The sequence below is a fragment of the Adiantum capillus-veneris genome, chromosome 4 (genome assembly GCF_014529385.1).
Source record: "Adiantum capillus-veneris isolate H3 chromosome 4, ASM1452938v2, whole genome shotgun sequence".
Taxonomy (NCBI): domain Eukaryota; kingdom Viridiplantae; phylum Streptophyta; class Polypodiopsida; order Polypodiales; family Pteridaceae; genus Adiantum; species Adiantum capillus-veneris.
The window spans coordinates 161,322,911-161,338,680 of NC_140934.1; the positions used below are offsets into that span (position 1 = coordinate 161,322,911).

At 49.6% G+C, this 15,770-nt stretch overlaps 1 protein-coding gene across 2 annotated transcripts in view; it reads right to left on the bottom strand.

Annotated features, from left to right (window-relative positions):
- LOC147460256 (Ribonuclease II/R family protein) overlaps positions 1-12,681 on the bottom strand; it is a 30,240-nt gene extending 17,559 nt beyond the window's left edge. The window contains exons 1-3 of one of the 2 annotated variants that reach the window (XM_086511343.1): positions 12,301-12,681; positions 11,110-11,756; positions 10,977-11,030 (exon numbers count right to left, since the gene is read on the bottom strand). In XM_086511343.1, the coding sequence (XP_086367469.1) occupies positions 10,977-11,030; positions 11,110-11,756; positions 12,301-12,607 (1,008 nt within the window). In that variant the 5' untranslated portion in view covers positions 12,608-12,681. The remainder of the gene's footprint in view (positions 1-10,976; positions 11,031-11,109; positions 11,757-12,300) is intronic. The other variant, XM_086511344.1, reaches the window with a different exon arrangement.
- Between the last annotated feature and the right edge of the window lie 3,089 nt (positions 12,682-15,770).

The following is a 15,770-nucleotide window of genomic DNA, read 5'->3' on the forward strand; positions in this document are numbered from 1 at the left end:
AGAAATGACGACTTCTTGGGTGGATGTTCTTACCAAAACCCAACAGAAGGCGAACGAAGCCGAGAAATGGATCAAGGTGGCCAAGAAAGGAAAAGACAAGGAGATAACGCCCACGTCCACACCCAACAACATCATTAACCAGACACTAGAGGAGGAGCAGAGGAGAAGGGTGCGCGCTTTACATGTGAGAATTTGCGGTCTTAAAGACAAAGGCAATGTGGACGAAGAAGTAAAAGAACTCACAGCTTTGATGGGGATTCATGAGCCGACACACACAAGGGCATGGAGAGTGGGCAACATAAAGAAAAATGGAGGCAGTGGAGAAACCTCAAAAGAAAGAGCACTCATCCTCCGTTTTCCCTCCATGGAAGCAAAGAAGTCATTCTTGAAGAAAAGACCAACTCTTAAAGAGACTGGCATCTTTCTTGGGGACGATCTCACCCTCGCAGATCGCTCATATGCAGGAAGTAATGCCGGAGATTAGAGCAGCAAGGGGAAAAGGCAAGATCGCTTTTTACCGAGACGGAAAAGTGGTAATACTTGAGCGACGCTCCACATGACGGAGCGAGGCTTATGGGACCACCAAAGTAGCTGCCTGGAACTGCAATGGATCTATGCGTCTTGATGTGGGTGCTTTTGAGGATAGCTTTACTGGAAGAGACATCATCTACTCTGAGACGCACCAAGCCCCTGGGCAATCCATGCCTCACATCAATGGATATAGGTGGGAGACAGCCTACAGACAAAAGACACGCTCAGAGCACAAAGGGCGGGGCTCGGGAGGAGTGACAGTGTTATTTAGAGAGGATCTGCAGCCACTGATACATATAGCCCGCAGGGACGAGCAGGCTAGGTACATGTGGGTGAGACTGAAAGCAGAGACAGGCAGATACCTCTATCTAGCTATTTGTTACTTTCCCCCGAGTACATCAGTTTATGCACCACCCAGAGGACAGTCCCCTTTCTCTATTTTGGATGATGACATATGGGAGTTCTCTAGGGACGGTGACATTATCATCCTCGGGGACTTCAATGCTAGGACTGCCCATCACTAGGCAGTGTTTTATGATACTTCAGAGGAGATGCTAAGAGAGATAGATGTGGCGGAGACGGGCCTTTCCAGATTATCACGCGATATGGAATATACTGAGTATGGGCGACACCTCATAGACATGGGCACTGCACATGGATTGGCCATCTTGAACGGCCTACAGAGATTTCCTACTGCGGGAGGGTTTACATGCTTCCCACACAGACATGGAGCCAGCACGGTGGACTATGTCATGGCACAACCGAATCTTATCTCTAGTATCGAGGATCTCACAGTTGGGCCCAGACCGGTCGGGGTGGCGGTGGATCATGCTCTGGTGTCAATGACCATCTCCTTCCATTTCAGTGCAGCACACAGGCCACGAGTAGCAGCCCCTACTCGCTACACATTCACAAGGGAGACGGACTCTGTATACATGGACGGAATCTACAGACGCCTATGCACTGAGGACCCGGGGCGACCTCTGGAAGAGCTAACTACTATACTGACACAGACATTACATGAGGCAACAGCTAAAGCATACCCACACACCCAACCTGAGCAGGGCCGCCAATTTGGGAGCATGCCTCAGAACAGCTGGTACGATGAGGAGTGCCGCCAGACTTCAGAGGGAGGTGCTATTGGGGGACGTCACTCACAGACAGTCACAGATGGACTTCCGACGCCTAGTGCGGCGGAAGAAGAGGGCTTTTTTGGCTAGACTCGAGCAGGATCTATATCAGCTATTCTTGAGTCAAGACTCGCGTGAGGCGTGGCGGCTCTTTCATGAGCAGTCCCCCCCCCCCTGCTATTTCCTCCACAGAGACCTGGGGTCAGTACGCATCATCTTTGTACACAATCTAAACAGTACCTGGACAGTCGCCCCTCCCCAACCCCCCCGACCCATGCCCACATACATGTGTCTTTTTCACTGCTAAGATGGTGAAGAAAGCCATTGACAGGATGAAGTCTGGGAGAGCATATGATCATGAGGGCCTAGTAGCTGAGCATTTAATGCATGCCAAAGAACTACTAGCAGAGCTTCTAGCAGTTATGTTTAACCGTGCCATGTGTGAGGGCCTACTAGACACTTGGAGCCTATCTACAATCGTACCTATCTTCAAATCAGGAGACCCCATGGAGCCTGGGAATTATCGCACTATTATGATTGGGCACACAATGGCACGGTTGTATGCATCCATTCTTGAGCAACAGCTGAGTAGATGGGCAGAGAGGGAAGGAATACCTGCAACTGGGCAAGCAGGATTCAGGAGAGGCTTCTCTACTCTTGACCATATCCTAACACTCAGGGCCATCATCGAGGAAGGCAGATCTCATGGGAGACGGATCTATTGTAGCTTTGTGGACTTCCGCAAAGCTTTCGACACTGTACCCAGAGCTCGACTGATGCACAGACTACAGGAAATGGGAGTATCCATAGAACTCATTTGGGGGATCATGGCATTGCACAGATCAGTAGTAGGGCATGTATGCACCCCGGAGGGACTTTCTACACCGGTTCACTCCACTATTGGGGTGAAGCAGGGCTGCCCGCTCTCTCCCACTCTTTTCGGTATGTATGTGGATGAGATTTCTGACTACATTGACAGCAATGGGGATAAAGGTGCTCAGTTGGCAGGGACATGGATTCCACTTTTGTTATATGCTGATGACATAGTGTTGATCTCCGAATCCCCAAAGGGAATGCAACGTTAATTGGATGCTTTGCATACGTTTGCCCACGAAAGTGGTTTGTCTATCAACCTCGGTAAAACCAAGGTTATGGTGTTTAATACCACCCCACAGTGGATCAGGAGGTCAGCACCTACACTCACATACGGCCAGGAGACTATGGAGTACACAAACGCTTACACTTAGCTTGGAGTGGTTTTTAGCGGACCTACATTCTCACTCAGAAGAGCAGCAAAAACCAGACTTACTAGAGCCCACGCAGCATTGGGTAGATTGGAGAGGATGTGTTCGCAGGTTCAGTTTCAGGAGCCCCGGACGAAGCTCTGGCTCTTTGACACCTTGGTGGCTTCAGCATTGCTCTATGGAACCGAGATATGGGGACCTTCACTGGATCACCACGGGAGGACTGGTCGCTCAGACGGATGGGGGAACATGGAGAAACCTCTCGTCTCTATGATCTCGCGGCTCATTAGAGCCAAGGCATCAGTACCACGGGCCATTATCCGAGCAGAGCTAGCGGCCCCCCCCCCACTTGTGGTGGAGGCGCTCACCAGATCGGTCTCCTTCATAAACCGCACATGGGCACTTCCTAGAGACAGATATGCTCGCATAGCACTTGAATCCTCTCGACAGCTAGCCATACAAGGAGATACAACATGCTGGTATGGGGAGATGACATCATGGTTTCAGGCACATGGGTTCAGCATAGACCGGCTACCACCATTCCATTACTCATTGGATGCACCATCTCTCACCCTTACACAGTCAGAGATCACCAAGCTCATACGCCAAGACCTGACCCAGCTAGACACCAGAAGGACAGGGATACAACCAGCACAGGAATTGGGCACGAAGATGGCTTTTTACAAAGACCACCTTCTCCAGCTTACGGAAGATGGTTTTGTGGCGAGACCCAGATACATGGATAACCACTTGTCTCATGGGATACGATGTGCTATTGGCCAGTTACGCACATCTTCTCACCAGTTGCGGATTGAGACTGGGAGATACAGCGGAGTACCAGCAGAGGACAGGACATGCCCCTTGTGTAACATGGAACCTGAGACAGAGCTACACTATACATGCCGCTGCCCCGTCTACTACGAGATACGAGGCCGCTTCCATTGCTTGTTCAGAGAGGGTTTTGGACCACTCTCAAGAGTCATGGGATACGAAGATCAGAGATGCCTGGGTTTGTTCTTGCTCGAGCTGCGCAGACACAGAGATAGCCTGATGAATGGCGAGGCTAGCCAGTCTCAAAGACGGATCACAGACTTCTTCAAAGCAGACACGACACAGTCGCAAGAGCCACTCCCACAACAAAGCTCCCCCTCGTCTCACACCAGAGGCACATTGATTGACCGAGCGATTGAACTGGGAAAATCCAGGCGCCCGCGAGTGCGAAGAACTACACAGCATCGACGGAGGCTACGACAGAAAATTCGGAGCACGCTGGCCAAGCATGCACGACACCCGGTCAGACTACTAACCATGGAGGAAATTGATGAGATTCGCCAACGATCGATGCTAGATCTCTTGTGATTCAGCTATCCCAACAAGCCGCCCATTTTTTTCTTAGTCTTTTGCTTGGTTCATATCGATCAACTTAGGACCCCATAGTATATATCTTTGTTTTGTACTGTTGTTAGGTTATTTTGTTACTCTGACTTTGTATCAGATCCACCACTTTGTAACTTTCGGGTCTCATAGGTCATTATGGCCTTTTGAAGACGTTAATATAACATTTCATTTCATTTCTCTCTCTCTCTCTCTCTCTCTCTCTCTCTCTCTCTCTCTCTCTCTCTCTCTCTCTCTCTCTCTCTCTCTCTCTCTCTCTCTCTCTCTCTCTCTCTCTCTCTCTGTGTGCTGCTGCTACGCACACTGCGGCTGCTCCCCTGCACCCCATGCCCTGCGCTCCCGCTCCCTCGCTCGCCTCGGACCTGTTGCCCCTGCGCAACCGCACCCTCTGCAACCCCGCTCCCTCACTCCCTCTCTCTCTCTCGCTGCCCGCCCCGCTCCCCCTCTCTATCGCGCTGCCCCCCCCCCCCGGCTCCCTCTGTCTATCGCGCCCCCCCTCCTCTGTCTATCGCGCCCGCCCCCTTTTTTAATTTTTCAACCTATCTATGCCCCCCCCCCCCCCCCCCCCTTTTCAACCTATCTATCGCGCCCCCCTTTTTCAATTTTTTAATTTTTCATCCTACTAACTTAACTCTATCGTTTTAACTTTTCTCTATCGTGCTGCTTTTAACTCTATCGTTCTTTAACTCTTCTCTATTGTGCTGCCTCTCTCTCTCTCTCTCTCTCTCTCTCTCTCTCTCTCTCTCTCTCTCTCTCTCTCTCTCTATGTAACTTTCGGACCTTATAGGTCATTATGGCCTTTTGAAGACTTTCAGATAACATTTCATTTCATTTATACCATACTCCCCCTCCCCCTCTCCCTCCGCCCCCCCCCCCCCCCCCCTCTTCTCCTTCACTTTTGTTTTCAAGACACACACAGACACACAGCTGAGCATATTGAGGGCACCTGGCCACGCCGCCTCGCGCTCCACCACTCGTCGCGATCGCCCTCAGTGTGGGTGCACACGTACATCCAATGACTCCCACCGCCGCGCCCGCTGCTAGGGTGGGTGCACACGTACACCTAACTCCCTTGCGGACAGCGATCAAGCATGAGGAAGATGAACGATAAAGCCGACCCCCTAGAGGATGCCATTCAAAAATGCAAAGAGGAGATGACGGAGATCATGACCAAGATGAACCGCAACCTCTGGGGCACGATAAACATACTCGAAGGACGCGTACTGACCAAAGAGAGCAAGATAAGCACGCTGGAAGACCGAGTGACGACCCAAGAGGAAGAGATCGCGTCACTCAAGAAAGAGCTCGCCGAAGCACGATCAAGAAACACACTGGAAGAGGGCGAACTGCAACCCTCAATAATCAAAGAAATCAACACGATAAAGGAGCAAGTACGAGCCATTAAAGAAGGAGAAGAGCAGCATAAAGAAATGCCGACTTCTTGGGTGGATGTTCTTACCAAAACTCAACAGAAGGCGGACAAAGCTGAGAAATGGATCAAGGTGGCCAAGAAAGGAAAAGGCAAGGAGATAACGCCCATGTCCACACCCAACAACATCATTAATGAGACACTAGAGGAGGAGCAAAGAAGACGGGTGCGCGCTTTACATGTGAGAATTTGCGGTCTTAAAGACAAAGGCAATGTGGACGAAGAAGTAAAAGAACTCACAGCCCTGATGGGGATTCATGAGCCGACGCACACAAGGGCATGGAGAGTGGGCAACATAAAGAAAAATGGAAGCAGTGGAGAAACCTCAAAAGAAAGAGCACTCATCCTCCGTTTTCCCTCCATGGAAGCAAAGAAGTCATTCTTGAAGAAAAGACCAACTCTTAAAGAGACTGGCATCTTTCTCGGGGATGGTCTCACCCTCTCGCAGATCGCTCATATGCAGGAAGTAATGCCGGAGATTAGAGCCGCAAGGGAAAAAGGCAAGATCGCTTTTTATCGAGACGGAAAAGTGGTAATACTAGAACGACGCTCCACATGACCGTGCGAGACTTATGGGACCACACTCAAAGTGGCTGCATGGAACTGTAATGGATCTATGCGTCTTGATGTGGGTGCCTTTGAGGATAGCTTTACTAGAAGAGACATCATCTTTTACTCTGAGACACACCAAGCCCCAGGGCAATCCATGCCTCACATCAGTGGATACAGGTGGGAGACAGTCTACAGACAGGAGACACGCTCAGAGCACAGAGGGCGGCGCTCAAGGGGAGTGGCAGTGTTATTTAGAGAGGATCTGCAGCCACTGATACATATAGCCCGCAGGGACGAGCAAGCTAGGTACATGTGGGTGAGACTGAAAGCAGAGACAGGCAGATACCTCTATCTAGCTATTTGCTACTTTCCCCCGAGTACATCAGTTTATGCATCACCCAGAGGACAGTCCCCTTTCTCTATTTTGGATGATGACATATGGGAGTTCTCTAGGGACGATGACATTATCATCCTAGGGAACTTCAATGCTAGGACTGCCCATCACTAGGCAGTGTTTTATGATACTTCAGAGGAGATGCTAAGAGAGATAGATGTGGCGGAGACGGGCCTTTCCAAACTATCACACGATGTGGAATGTACTGAGTATGGGCGACACCTGATAGACATGGGTACTGCACATGGATTGGTCATCTTGAACGGCCTGCAGAGATTTCCTGTTTCGGGAGGTTTTACATGCTTCCCACACAGACATGGAGCCAGCACGGTGGACTATGTCATGGCACAACCGAATCTCATCTCTAGTATCGAGGATCTCACAGTTGGGCCCAGACCGGTCGGGGTGGCGGTGGATCATGCTCTGGTGTCGATGACCATCTCCTTCCATTTCAGTGCAGCACACAGGCCACGAGTAGCAGCCCCTACTCGCTACACATTCACAAGGGAGACGGACTCTGTATACATGGACGGAATCTACAGACGCCTATGCACTGAGGACCCAGGGCGACCTCTGGAAGAGCTAACTACTATACTGACACAGACATTACATGGGGCAAGAGCAGAAGCATACCTACACACCCAGCCTCAGCAGAGCCGCCGATCAGGGAGCATGCCTCAGAACAGTTGGTACGATGAGGAGTGCCGCCAGACTAGAGCCAGACTTTAGAGGGAGGTGTTGTTGGGGGACGTCACTCACAGACAGTCACAAATTGACTTCCGACGCCTGGTGCGGCGGAAGAAGAGGGCTTTTTTGGCTCGACTCGAGCAGGATCTATATCAGCAATTCTTGAGTCAGGACTCGCGTGAGGCATGGCGGCTCTTTCATGAGCAGTCCCCCCCCCCCCCCCCTGCTATTTCCTCCACAGAGACCTGGGGGCAGTACGCATCATCTTTGTACACAATACCCGGGCAGCCGGCCCTCCCCAACCCCCCCGATCCATGCCCACACGCATGTGTCTTTTTCACCGCCGCTGAGATGGTGAAGAAAGCCATTGACAGGATGAAGACTAGGAGAGCATATGATCATGATGGCCTAGTCGCTGAGCATTTCATGCATGCCAAAGACCTACCAGCAGAGCTTCTAGCAGTTATGTTTAACCGGGCCATGTGTGAGGGCCTACCAGACTCTTGGAGCCTATCTACGATCGTACCTATCTTCAGATTAGGAGACCCCATGGAGCCTCGAAATTACCGCACTATTATGAATGGGCACACACTGGCACGGTTGTATGCATCCATTCTGGAGCAACAGCTAAGTAGATGGGCAGAGAGGGAAGGGATACGTGCACTGGGCAGGCAGGATTCAGGTGAGGCTTCTCTACTCTTGACCATATCCTAACACTCAGGGCCATCATCGAAGAAGGCAGATCTCATGGGAGACGGATCTATTGTAGCTTTGTGGACTTCCGCAAAGCTTTCGACACGGTACCCAGAGCTAGACTGATGCGCAGACTACAGGAAATGGGAGTACCCACAGAACTCATTTGGGGGATCATGGCATTGTACAGATCAGTAGTAGGGCATGTACGCACCCCGGATGGACTTTCTACACCGGTTTACTCCACTATTGGAGTGAAGCAGGGCTGCCCGCTCTCTCCTACTCTTTTCGGTATGTATGTGGATGAGGTCTCTGACTACATTGACAGCGATGGGAATAAAGGTGCTAAGTTGGCAGGGACATGGATTCCACTTTTGTTATATGCTGATGACATAGTGTTGATCTCCAAATCCCGAGAAGGAATGCAACGTCAATTGGATGCTTTGCATACGTTTGCCCACGAAAGTGGTTTGTCTGTCAGCCTCGGTAAAACCAAGGTTATGGTGTTTAATACCACCCCACAGTGGATCAGGAGGTCAGCACCTACATTCACATATGGCCAGGAGACTGTGGAGTACATAGACGCTTACACTTACCTTGGAGTGGTTTTAGCGGACCTGCATTCTCACTCAGAAGAGCAACAGAGACCAAACTTACTAGAGCCCACGCAACAATGGGTAGATTGGAGAGGATGTGTTCGCAGGTTCAGTTTCAGGAGCCCCGGACGAAGCTCTAGCTCTTTGACACCTTGGTGGCTTCAGCGTTGCTCTATGGAACCGAGATATGGGGACCTTCACTGGATCACCACAGGAGGCCGGGTCGCTCAGACGGATGGGGGAACATGGAGAAACCTCTCGTCTCTATGATCCCGCGGCTCATTAGAGCCAAGGCGTTAGTACCACGGGCCATTATCCGAGCAGAGCTAGCGGCCCCCCCACTTGTGGTGGAGACGCTCACCAGATCGGTCTCCTTCATAAACCGCACATGGGCACTTCCTAGAGACAGATATGCTCGCATAGCACTTGAATCCTCTCGACAGCTAGCCATACAAGGAGATACAACATGCTGGTATGGGGAGATGACATCATGGTTTCAGGCACATGGGTTCAGCATAGACAGGCTGCCACCTTTCCAGTACTCATTGGATGCACCATCTCTCACTCTTACATAGTTAGAGATCACCAAGCTCATCCGCCAAGACCTGACCCAGCTAGACACCAGAAGGACAGGGATACAACCAGCACAGGAATTGGGCACGAAGATGGCTTTTTACAAAGACCACCGTCTCCAACTTACGGAAGATGGTTTTGTGGCGAGACCCAGATACATGGATAACCACTTGTTTCATGGGATACGATGTGCTATTGGCCAGTTACGCACATCTTCTCACCAGTTGCCGATTGAGACTGGGAGATACAGCGGAGTACCAGCAGAGGACAGGACATGCCCCTTGTGTAACATGAAACCTGAGACAAAGCTACACTATACATGCCGCTGCCCCGTCTACTACGAGATACGAGGCCGCTTCCATTGCTTGTTCAGAGAGGGTTTTGGACCACTCTCAAGAGTCATGGGATACGAAGATCAGAGATGCCTGGGTTTGTTCTTGCTCGAGTTGCGCAGACACAGAGATAGCCTGATTAATGGCGAGGCTAGCCAATCTCAAAGACGGATCACGGACTTCTTCAGAGTAGACACGGGACAGCCGCAAGAGCCACTCCCACAGTAGAACTCCCCCCCGTCTCACACCAGAGGCACATTGATTGACCGAGCAATTGAACTGGGGAAATCCAGGCGCCCGCGACTGCGAAGAACTACATAGCATCGACGAAGGCTACGACAGAAAATTCGGAGCACGCTGGCCAGGCATACAAGATGCCCGGTCAGACTACTAACCATGGAAGAAATTGATGAGATTCGCCAACGACCGATGCTAGATCTCTTGTGATTCAGCTATCCCAACAAGCCGCCCATTATTCTGCTTAGTTTTTTGCCTGGCTCACATCGACCAACTTAGGACCCCATAGTATATATCTTTGTTTTGTACTGTTGTTAGGTTATTTTGTTACTCTGACTTTGTATCAGATCCACCACTTTGTAACTTTCAGGTCTCATAGGTCACTGTGGCCTTTTGAAGACGTTAATATAACATTTCATTTCATTTCTTCTCTCTCTCTCTCTCTCTCTCTCTCTCTCTCTCTCTCTCTCTCTCTCTCTCTCTCTCTCTCTCTCTCTCTCTCTCTCTCTCTCTCTCACACACACACACAGACACACAGCAAAAGGAAAACTGTCGAGATGAGTAAAAGTTGCAGTAGCTAAGAAATGCCAACCCTCTGTCCAAAACTCTCAAGTAAGACCAACAATTACCGCTGGGGGCAGTTCTGACAGAAGAGTAGGAAAATGGTTGGCACAGGGGACTTGCTGAAGCCGAACTGGTGACACTGAAGGTTGCCAATGTCCAAGACCTAATGTGTTAAAGTCAACACGTAGCTGCAATCAAGAGTTCCTAGAGATGGCTGCAGTGAAAAACCAGGTGCAGTAGGCAGCACACAAGTGAACCAGCGTAAGCTGCAAGGCAGGCTGAGCACAGGGGGCTGAAAGCAGTAAAACTGCAGCAGCAAATTCTGCCTGCAGGTAGCAGAAGCAGCACTCATTAGGGTTGCAGAAAGGACGTGCTGAAAACAGCAGCAGCAGCGCATGACAAGTTGCAGAGGGTAGCAGCCAGCAGCTCACGATGTTACACAGCAGCGAGCAGCAACAGGAGGGAACAGCGCGCACGGCACAGAAAACCCTAATTGGGCGACTCTCTCTCTCTCTCTCTCTCTCTCTCTCTCTCTCTCTCTCTCTCTCTCTCTCTCTCTCTCTCTCTCTCTCTCTCTCTCTCTCTCTCTCTCTCTCTCTCTCTCTCTCTCTCTGCGTACCTCAGTTCTCATATGAGCATTTACTCTTATCTTACAGCGAAATGCTTCTCCTTCCTGCATCATCAGTTCACAGTTAATACGCCATGAGGTTATTTACCTATGATCAATTCAATTGGCATACAGCACACCATACCTCAAGGGCCTTCTCTACTTTAGCAGAAGGCCAATGCGGTTGGAAGCAGTTCTTTTGACACATTGCTGCCTTCTCATTCTTGGCTTTCTGAATGTAGCGATTCTTCATTGTGGAGCAATGTGACGAGGGAGATCCACTTATTTTGAACTCTTGCATGGAGCTAGAAAATCCATGTTCATCCTTGTAGGAGCTGCTTGTGCTAACCTCGTCAGGTAAGAGGCGCGATCCAACAACCCCAGTACAGTAGCAATCTTGTGCATAATCTGAAGCGAAAACCATATCAGACCTAACTTTTGGACTGTATTTCATTCTATCTGACTTTGAATCGCCATTGGCCGATGGCAAAGTTTTATTGAGGTCCTTCCATTTTGGTCTTGCAGTGGGAATGTCTTTACATTTGGCCTTGTTGGGGGTGCCCATGCTGGGTCTGTTGGTTGTGCAAATGCCGACTGATCGTCTTAGACCATCACTCAGGGTCCCGAATGATGCATCTACCTGTGATAGATGTGAAGTGCAGCAGCCCTCATTATTGAAATTGGGACTGGGCATGCAATTTGGACTCTGACTTTGAAGTAATGAAGTACTGCCTTGAATGTCGCTGGATGACGCTAACTCATCTCCTCTGATAACAGATATCTCCCTTTCTACTGGACACAAATCATAACAATCTCTCAAGCTCAAACGAAGTAGCATAAACAGGAAGAGAACGATGCATTTAATAAACACGAATTAAGTTAAAACCACACACCGTATTGTAATGTACTAAATTTACAGGCAGACATCTTATAAATAAGGAGCAAACCTTTAATGAAAATAAATTAAGACTATCGTCCACCTTTCCCTGGATAACAAGCCAGCATGCCTGCTCAATGGTTTTCAATTTTACGGCTTTGAAAACATGTCTGCTTAAAAAATTAGTGCACTTTGGAGACAGGGCTACTGCAAGATGGATAACTTATCCCATTTTGAACTGGTGTAGTAGAAGCAAGTACTCCACAAAAGGAAGAACACCAGCATTAAGCAGGACATCTACATTGTTAAAAAAAAAAAACGGCAAGAACACTCCTCTTTAGAACAAACAGGATCCACTGCAGACAGATTGCAATCTTCACAGGCAAACTGTGCCTCCTTAACTAGCTAAGATCAGACAATTTGAGCAAATACTGGTGAAGAATAAGGAGGAAACCGAACCATTTGACCCAGAAGAGCTCACAGCATCCATTCCTTGTGTGGCTACCTCTTGAGGACGACGAGCCCTGCTGCGCCGGCGAGACCTCCTATCCAAATCTCCATTGCCGGGGTTAGGGTTACGGTTAGGGTCTTCGTTACGGTTAGGGCTGATGTTAGAGTTAAGCCGGCTCCTGGAGGCAGGATTCGCGTTGAGCGTGGTGCTAGGGTTGCGGCGGGAGTCGGGATAGAGGGAGGGAGGAGGAGGCACGGCGTTATAGGCCTTCTGCTGTTGATGCCGCTGCTGAGGCTCGCTATTCCGCTGATGCATCGCGGCTGATGGGGTTCGCGTATCCGCGCGTGTGTGTGTGTGAGAGAAGTGAAGAAAGATGATGAAAGGAAGAACCGAGCCAAGCATTCTTTGCAAAAAGTAAATAAATTGATTGGACGGACGGCAAACGTATCAACGGGCGGCGCCGCCCTTCACGGCCATGACGCTAGTTATCACGCCCGATTCCTACTACCACTACCTAAAAGAAAATAAACTAGACTGCTTCGTTAGCTGTAGGGTAAAGGGGCCATTAAAAAGCCGCCCCCTGAAAGAGGGGCACGATTACCCCAATGAGCAAGACCAAAACAAACCAGTCATGAGCCATCAAGCAGCCAGTGTTGTTGTGGTAAGCCTGAGTGAGGTCAAACCTCCTCCGTAGGATCGCCACATCGAGCCTTGCTGGCCCATTGGCTCGCTTCTCACCCTGCAACGGCTTGCTTTGCACGGCCATTTTCGTTACACATAGAAAATGTTTTGCTGTTGTGCAACGTCGATGATGAGCTGTTCACATTGAGCTTTTTGTTGGTCGTAGCGATGAGCACGGGCCTTCTACTGTGCCATTGCATGATTCGTTTGGTGCAGCAAATTTTTCGCAATCTTCCATGCCGCTTAGGCGGCCTTAAGTTGGCCCCTTTACCCTAGGTACCCATTTCATTTTAAATGACAAAATGGTGGAATACAGAATTGGAAAGGGCTTTGAAGCTTAACACGTGCTAAAATCGTGAGGCCTGCTCTTTGAAGAGCATGATGGATGGCACTTTCACCTAAAAAACGTGCATTGCTACCACGTGCGAGAGAGAGATTCAATGTTGCATGGTCTACATCCCCCTCCTCCCTCCCTCGTCGGTATGTAACAGCGAGCACCTGGCTCCACAACACTCCTCGCTGCCTCAACCTATCCCCCTTCGGTCTGTCTTGCACCGACCTACTCCGTAAGCATCGAGTCCACTTCGGGCAGTGAGGCTTCTCCTTGCGACGATCACAGAACCCGCTTCCCTTCATTCACCACTTGCAGAAATGTGTGTGCACGCAGTCGCATGGCAGAAAACAAATGACACACACACACACACACACACACAGAGAGAGAATTGCATCCATGTCCTGGCCTTTGCGTTCACTGCTACATGCGCAATGACTTCCAGCTGTCACAAAAAATCTCTCCCCCCTTCCGTCACATCTGTCTCTTCCCCTACATGTGCCTTGTCGTCGCCTTTTTTCCAACAATTCAAAAGCAAAATCTTTGCCATTGTCACGATCGTTCCCATTCTATGCCACTATTGCGATCGTCCCCATCCCCCCGCGCATGTCATCTCTCTCTCCCCCCGCGCATGTCATCTCTCTCTCTCTCTCTCTCTCTCTCTCTCTCTCTCTCTCTCTCTCTCTCTCTCTCTCTCTCGCTGCTGCCCCCTGCGCTCGCGCTGTTCCCTCCCTCCCCCCCCCCGCTGTTGCCCCTGCGCTCGCGCTCGCGCTTCCTCTCGCCCCCCGTTGCTGCCCCTGCGCTCCCGCTTCCACTCGCCCCGCACCCGCAGGTGAATCTCTCCCTCTCATGCCTCGCACCCGTTGCCCCTGCACACCTGCACCCCCTGCCCCTGCGCTCCCGCTCCCTCTCTCTCTCTCTCTCTCTCTCTCTCTCTCTATCTCTGTCATAATAATCAATATCTAATTCTCCTAAATGATTTTCTCGTATTAAACTGATCGTTTAATGTGGGGAGGTACCAGGGGAGAAAAAGCTAGAATATTGGTTAAGCTAGCAGACCGGCCATAGTAGGGATCCAAAGGAGGGAAAATAGGGATCAAAAGGGGGGGCCATCTGCAAAAGAGCCATGTGCAACAATGGGCTAAAAAGACCCTAAGGTTCAGCCCATTAAGACTTCCAAAATGCTAAGGTTCCAAAATTCAAAGCTTGTGTCCAAAGGTCAACCCTAGGGAAAATTGGATGCTTTGTGTGTGCCCTAAAAGTCTTTGCACATCCCTACATGGGAGGGGGCGAGCCCTAAAGGTAGGGGATGAGAGAGAAAGCCACACACACACACAGGCTCCCTTTACACAAAGGGAATGAGGGACACATGTCAGCTCCCTAGGCTAGATGTCCACAAGGTGTGCCCAATTTCTATTGGATGACCCTTGAAGTGGACCAATGAGAATTAAGCTAGAGTACATCTAGTTTAATTAATTTAAAAACATTTAATAAAAGAAACCAATGAGAATTAAGTCTCTTAGACGACTATTGGGCAGTCTCCCAAGGGGTCCAATGAGCATTCAGGAGCCCCATGGCTTGCCTGATTCCTATTGGCCAGGAGGCAAAGGGGTCCAATGAGAGTTTAGTTTAATTATTTAATTACCTAAAGCTCTCACAAAAGGGGAAAGGGGGACACATGTCAGAAGGCTATCACTTATGTTGCTTAATGGTAATTGGCTTTACTTGGGGAGGGCCAATGAGGCTTCAGCAAGAGCAATTAGCAAGAGGGCTCGCCCAAGAGAGAGAGGGGGCTGATTTTCGCAAGGCATTATCACACACACTCACACAAGCTCATGTGTGAAGAAAGAGAAGACTATCTCTTCCCAAGCTTTAATGGAGAACTCATCACCTACTCCAAGCTTGTGAGATAGAAGCCTACATCAACACTCTCTTGGCATGTGGATGCAAATCCAACCAAGAGCCAAGCTTCAATGCATGCTCATCTCCTCTACCAAGCTAATTACTAAGCTAAGCTATGCTACATATGAGTGATTATGTGAGGAGATGTACATCTTTCTCGTAAGATACTCCTTCTTCCTCTCAATCTACTCTCATACCCTGCTAGCTCTCACCATCTTCGAAGGTGTGTGAGGTCTTGGGTCTAAGAACGGGGATAATTCAAGTTGTGTTTGTTAAGTGTTTTGCTTAGTGCATGAAGTTTCCATCTTCATTGCACTGGCTAGTCTTGAAGGAACACAAAGAATTATATTGTACAATGTCTCTCTTGATGGGAGAAACCATAATACAAAGCCTTTTGGAGGGGGGACCGGCTCCATGAAAATCCGGTCCTCAACTGTTGTCAATAGCTTAATTTCTCTCTCTTTTGAAAGTATTGTCGATGCTATCTAACTAGGTGTTATGCTTTTTGTTGCTCTCTCCACCCAAGCACTCTTGTAATTCTCATTAGGAATCTATTCTAATGAA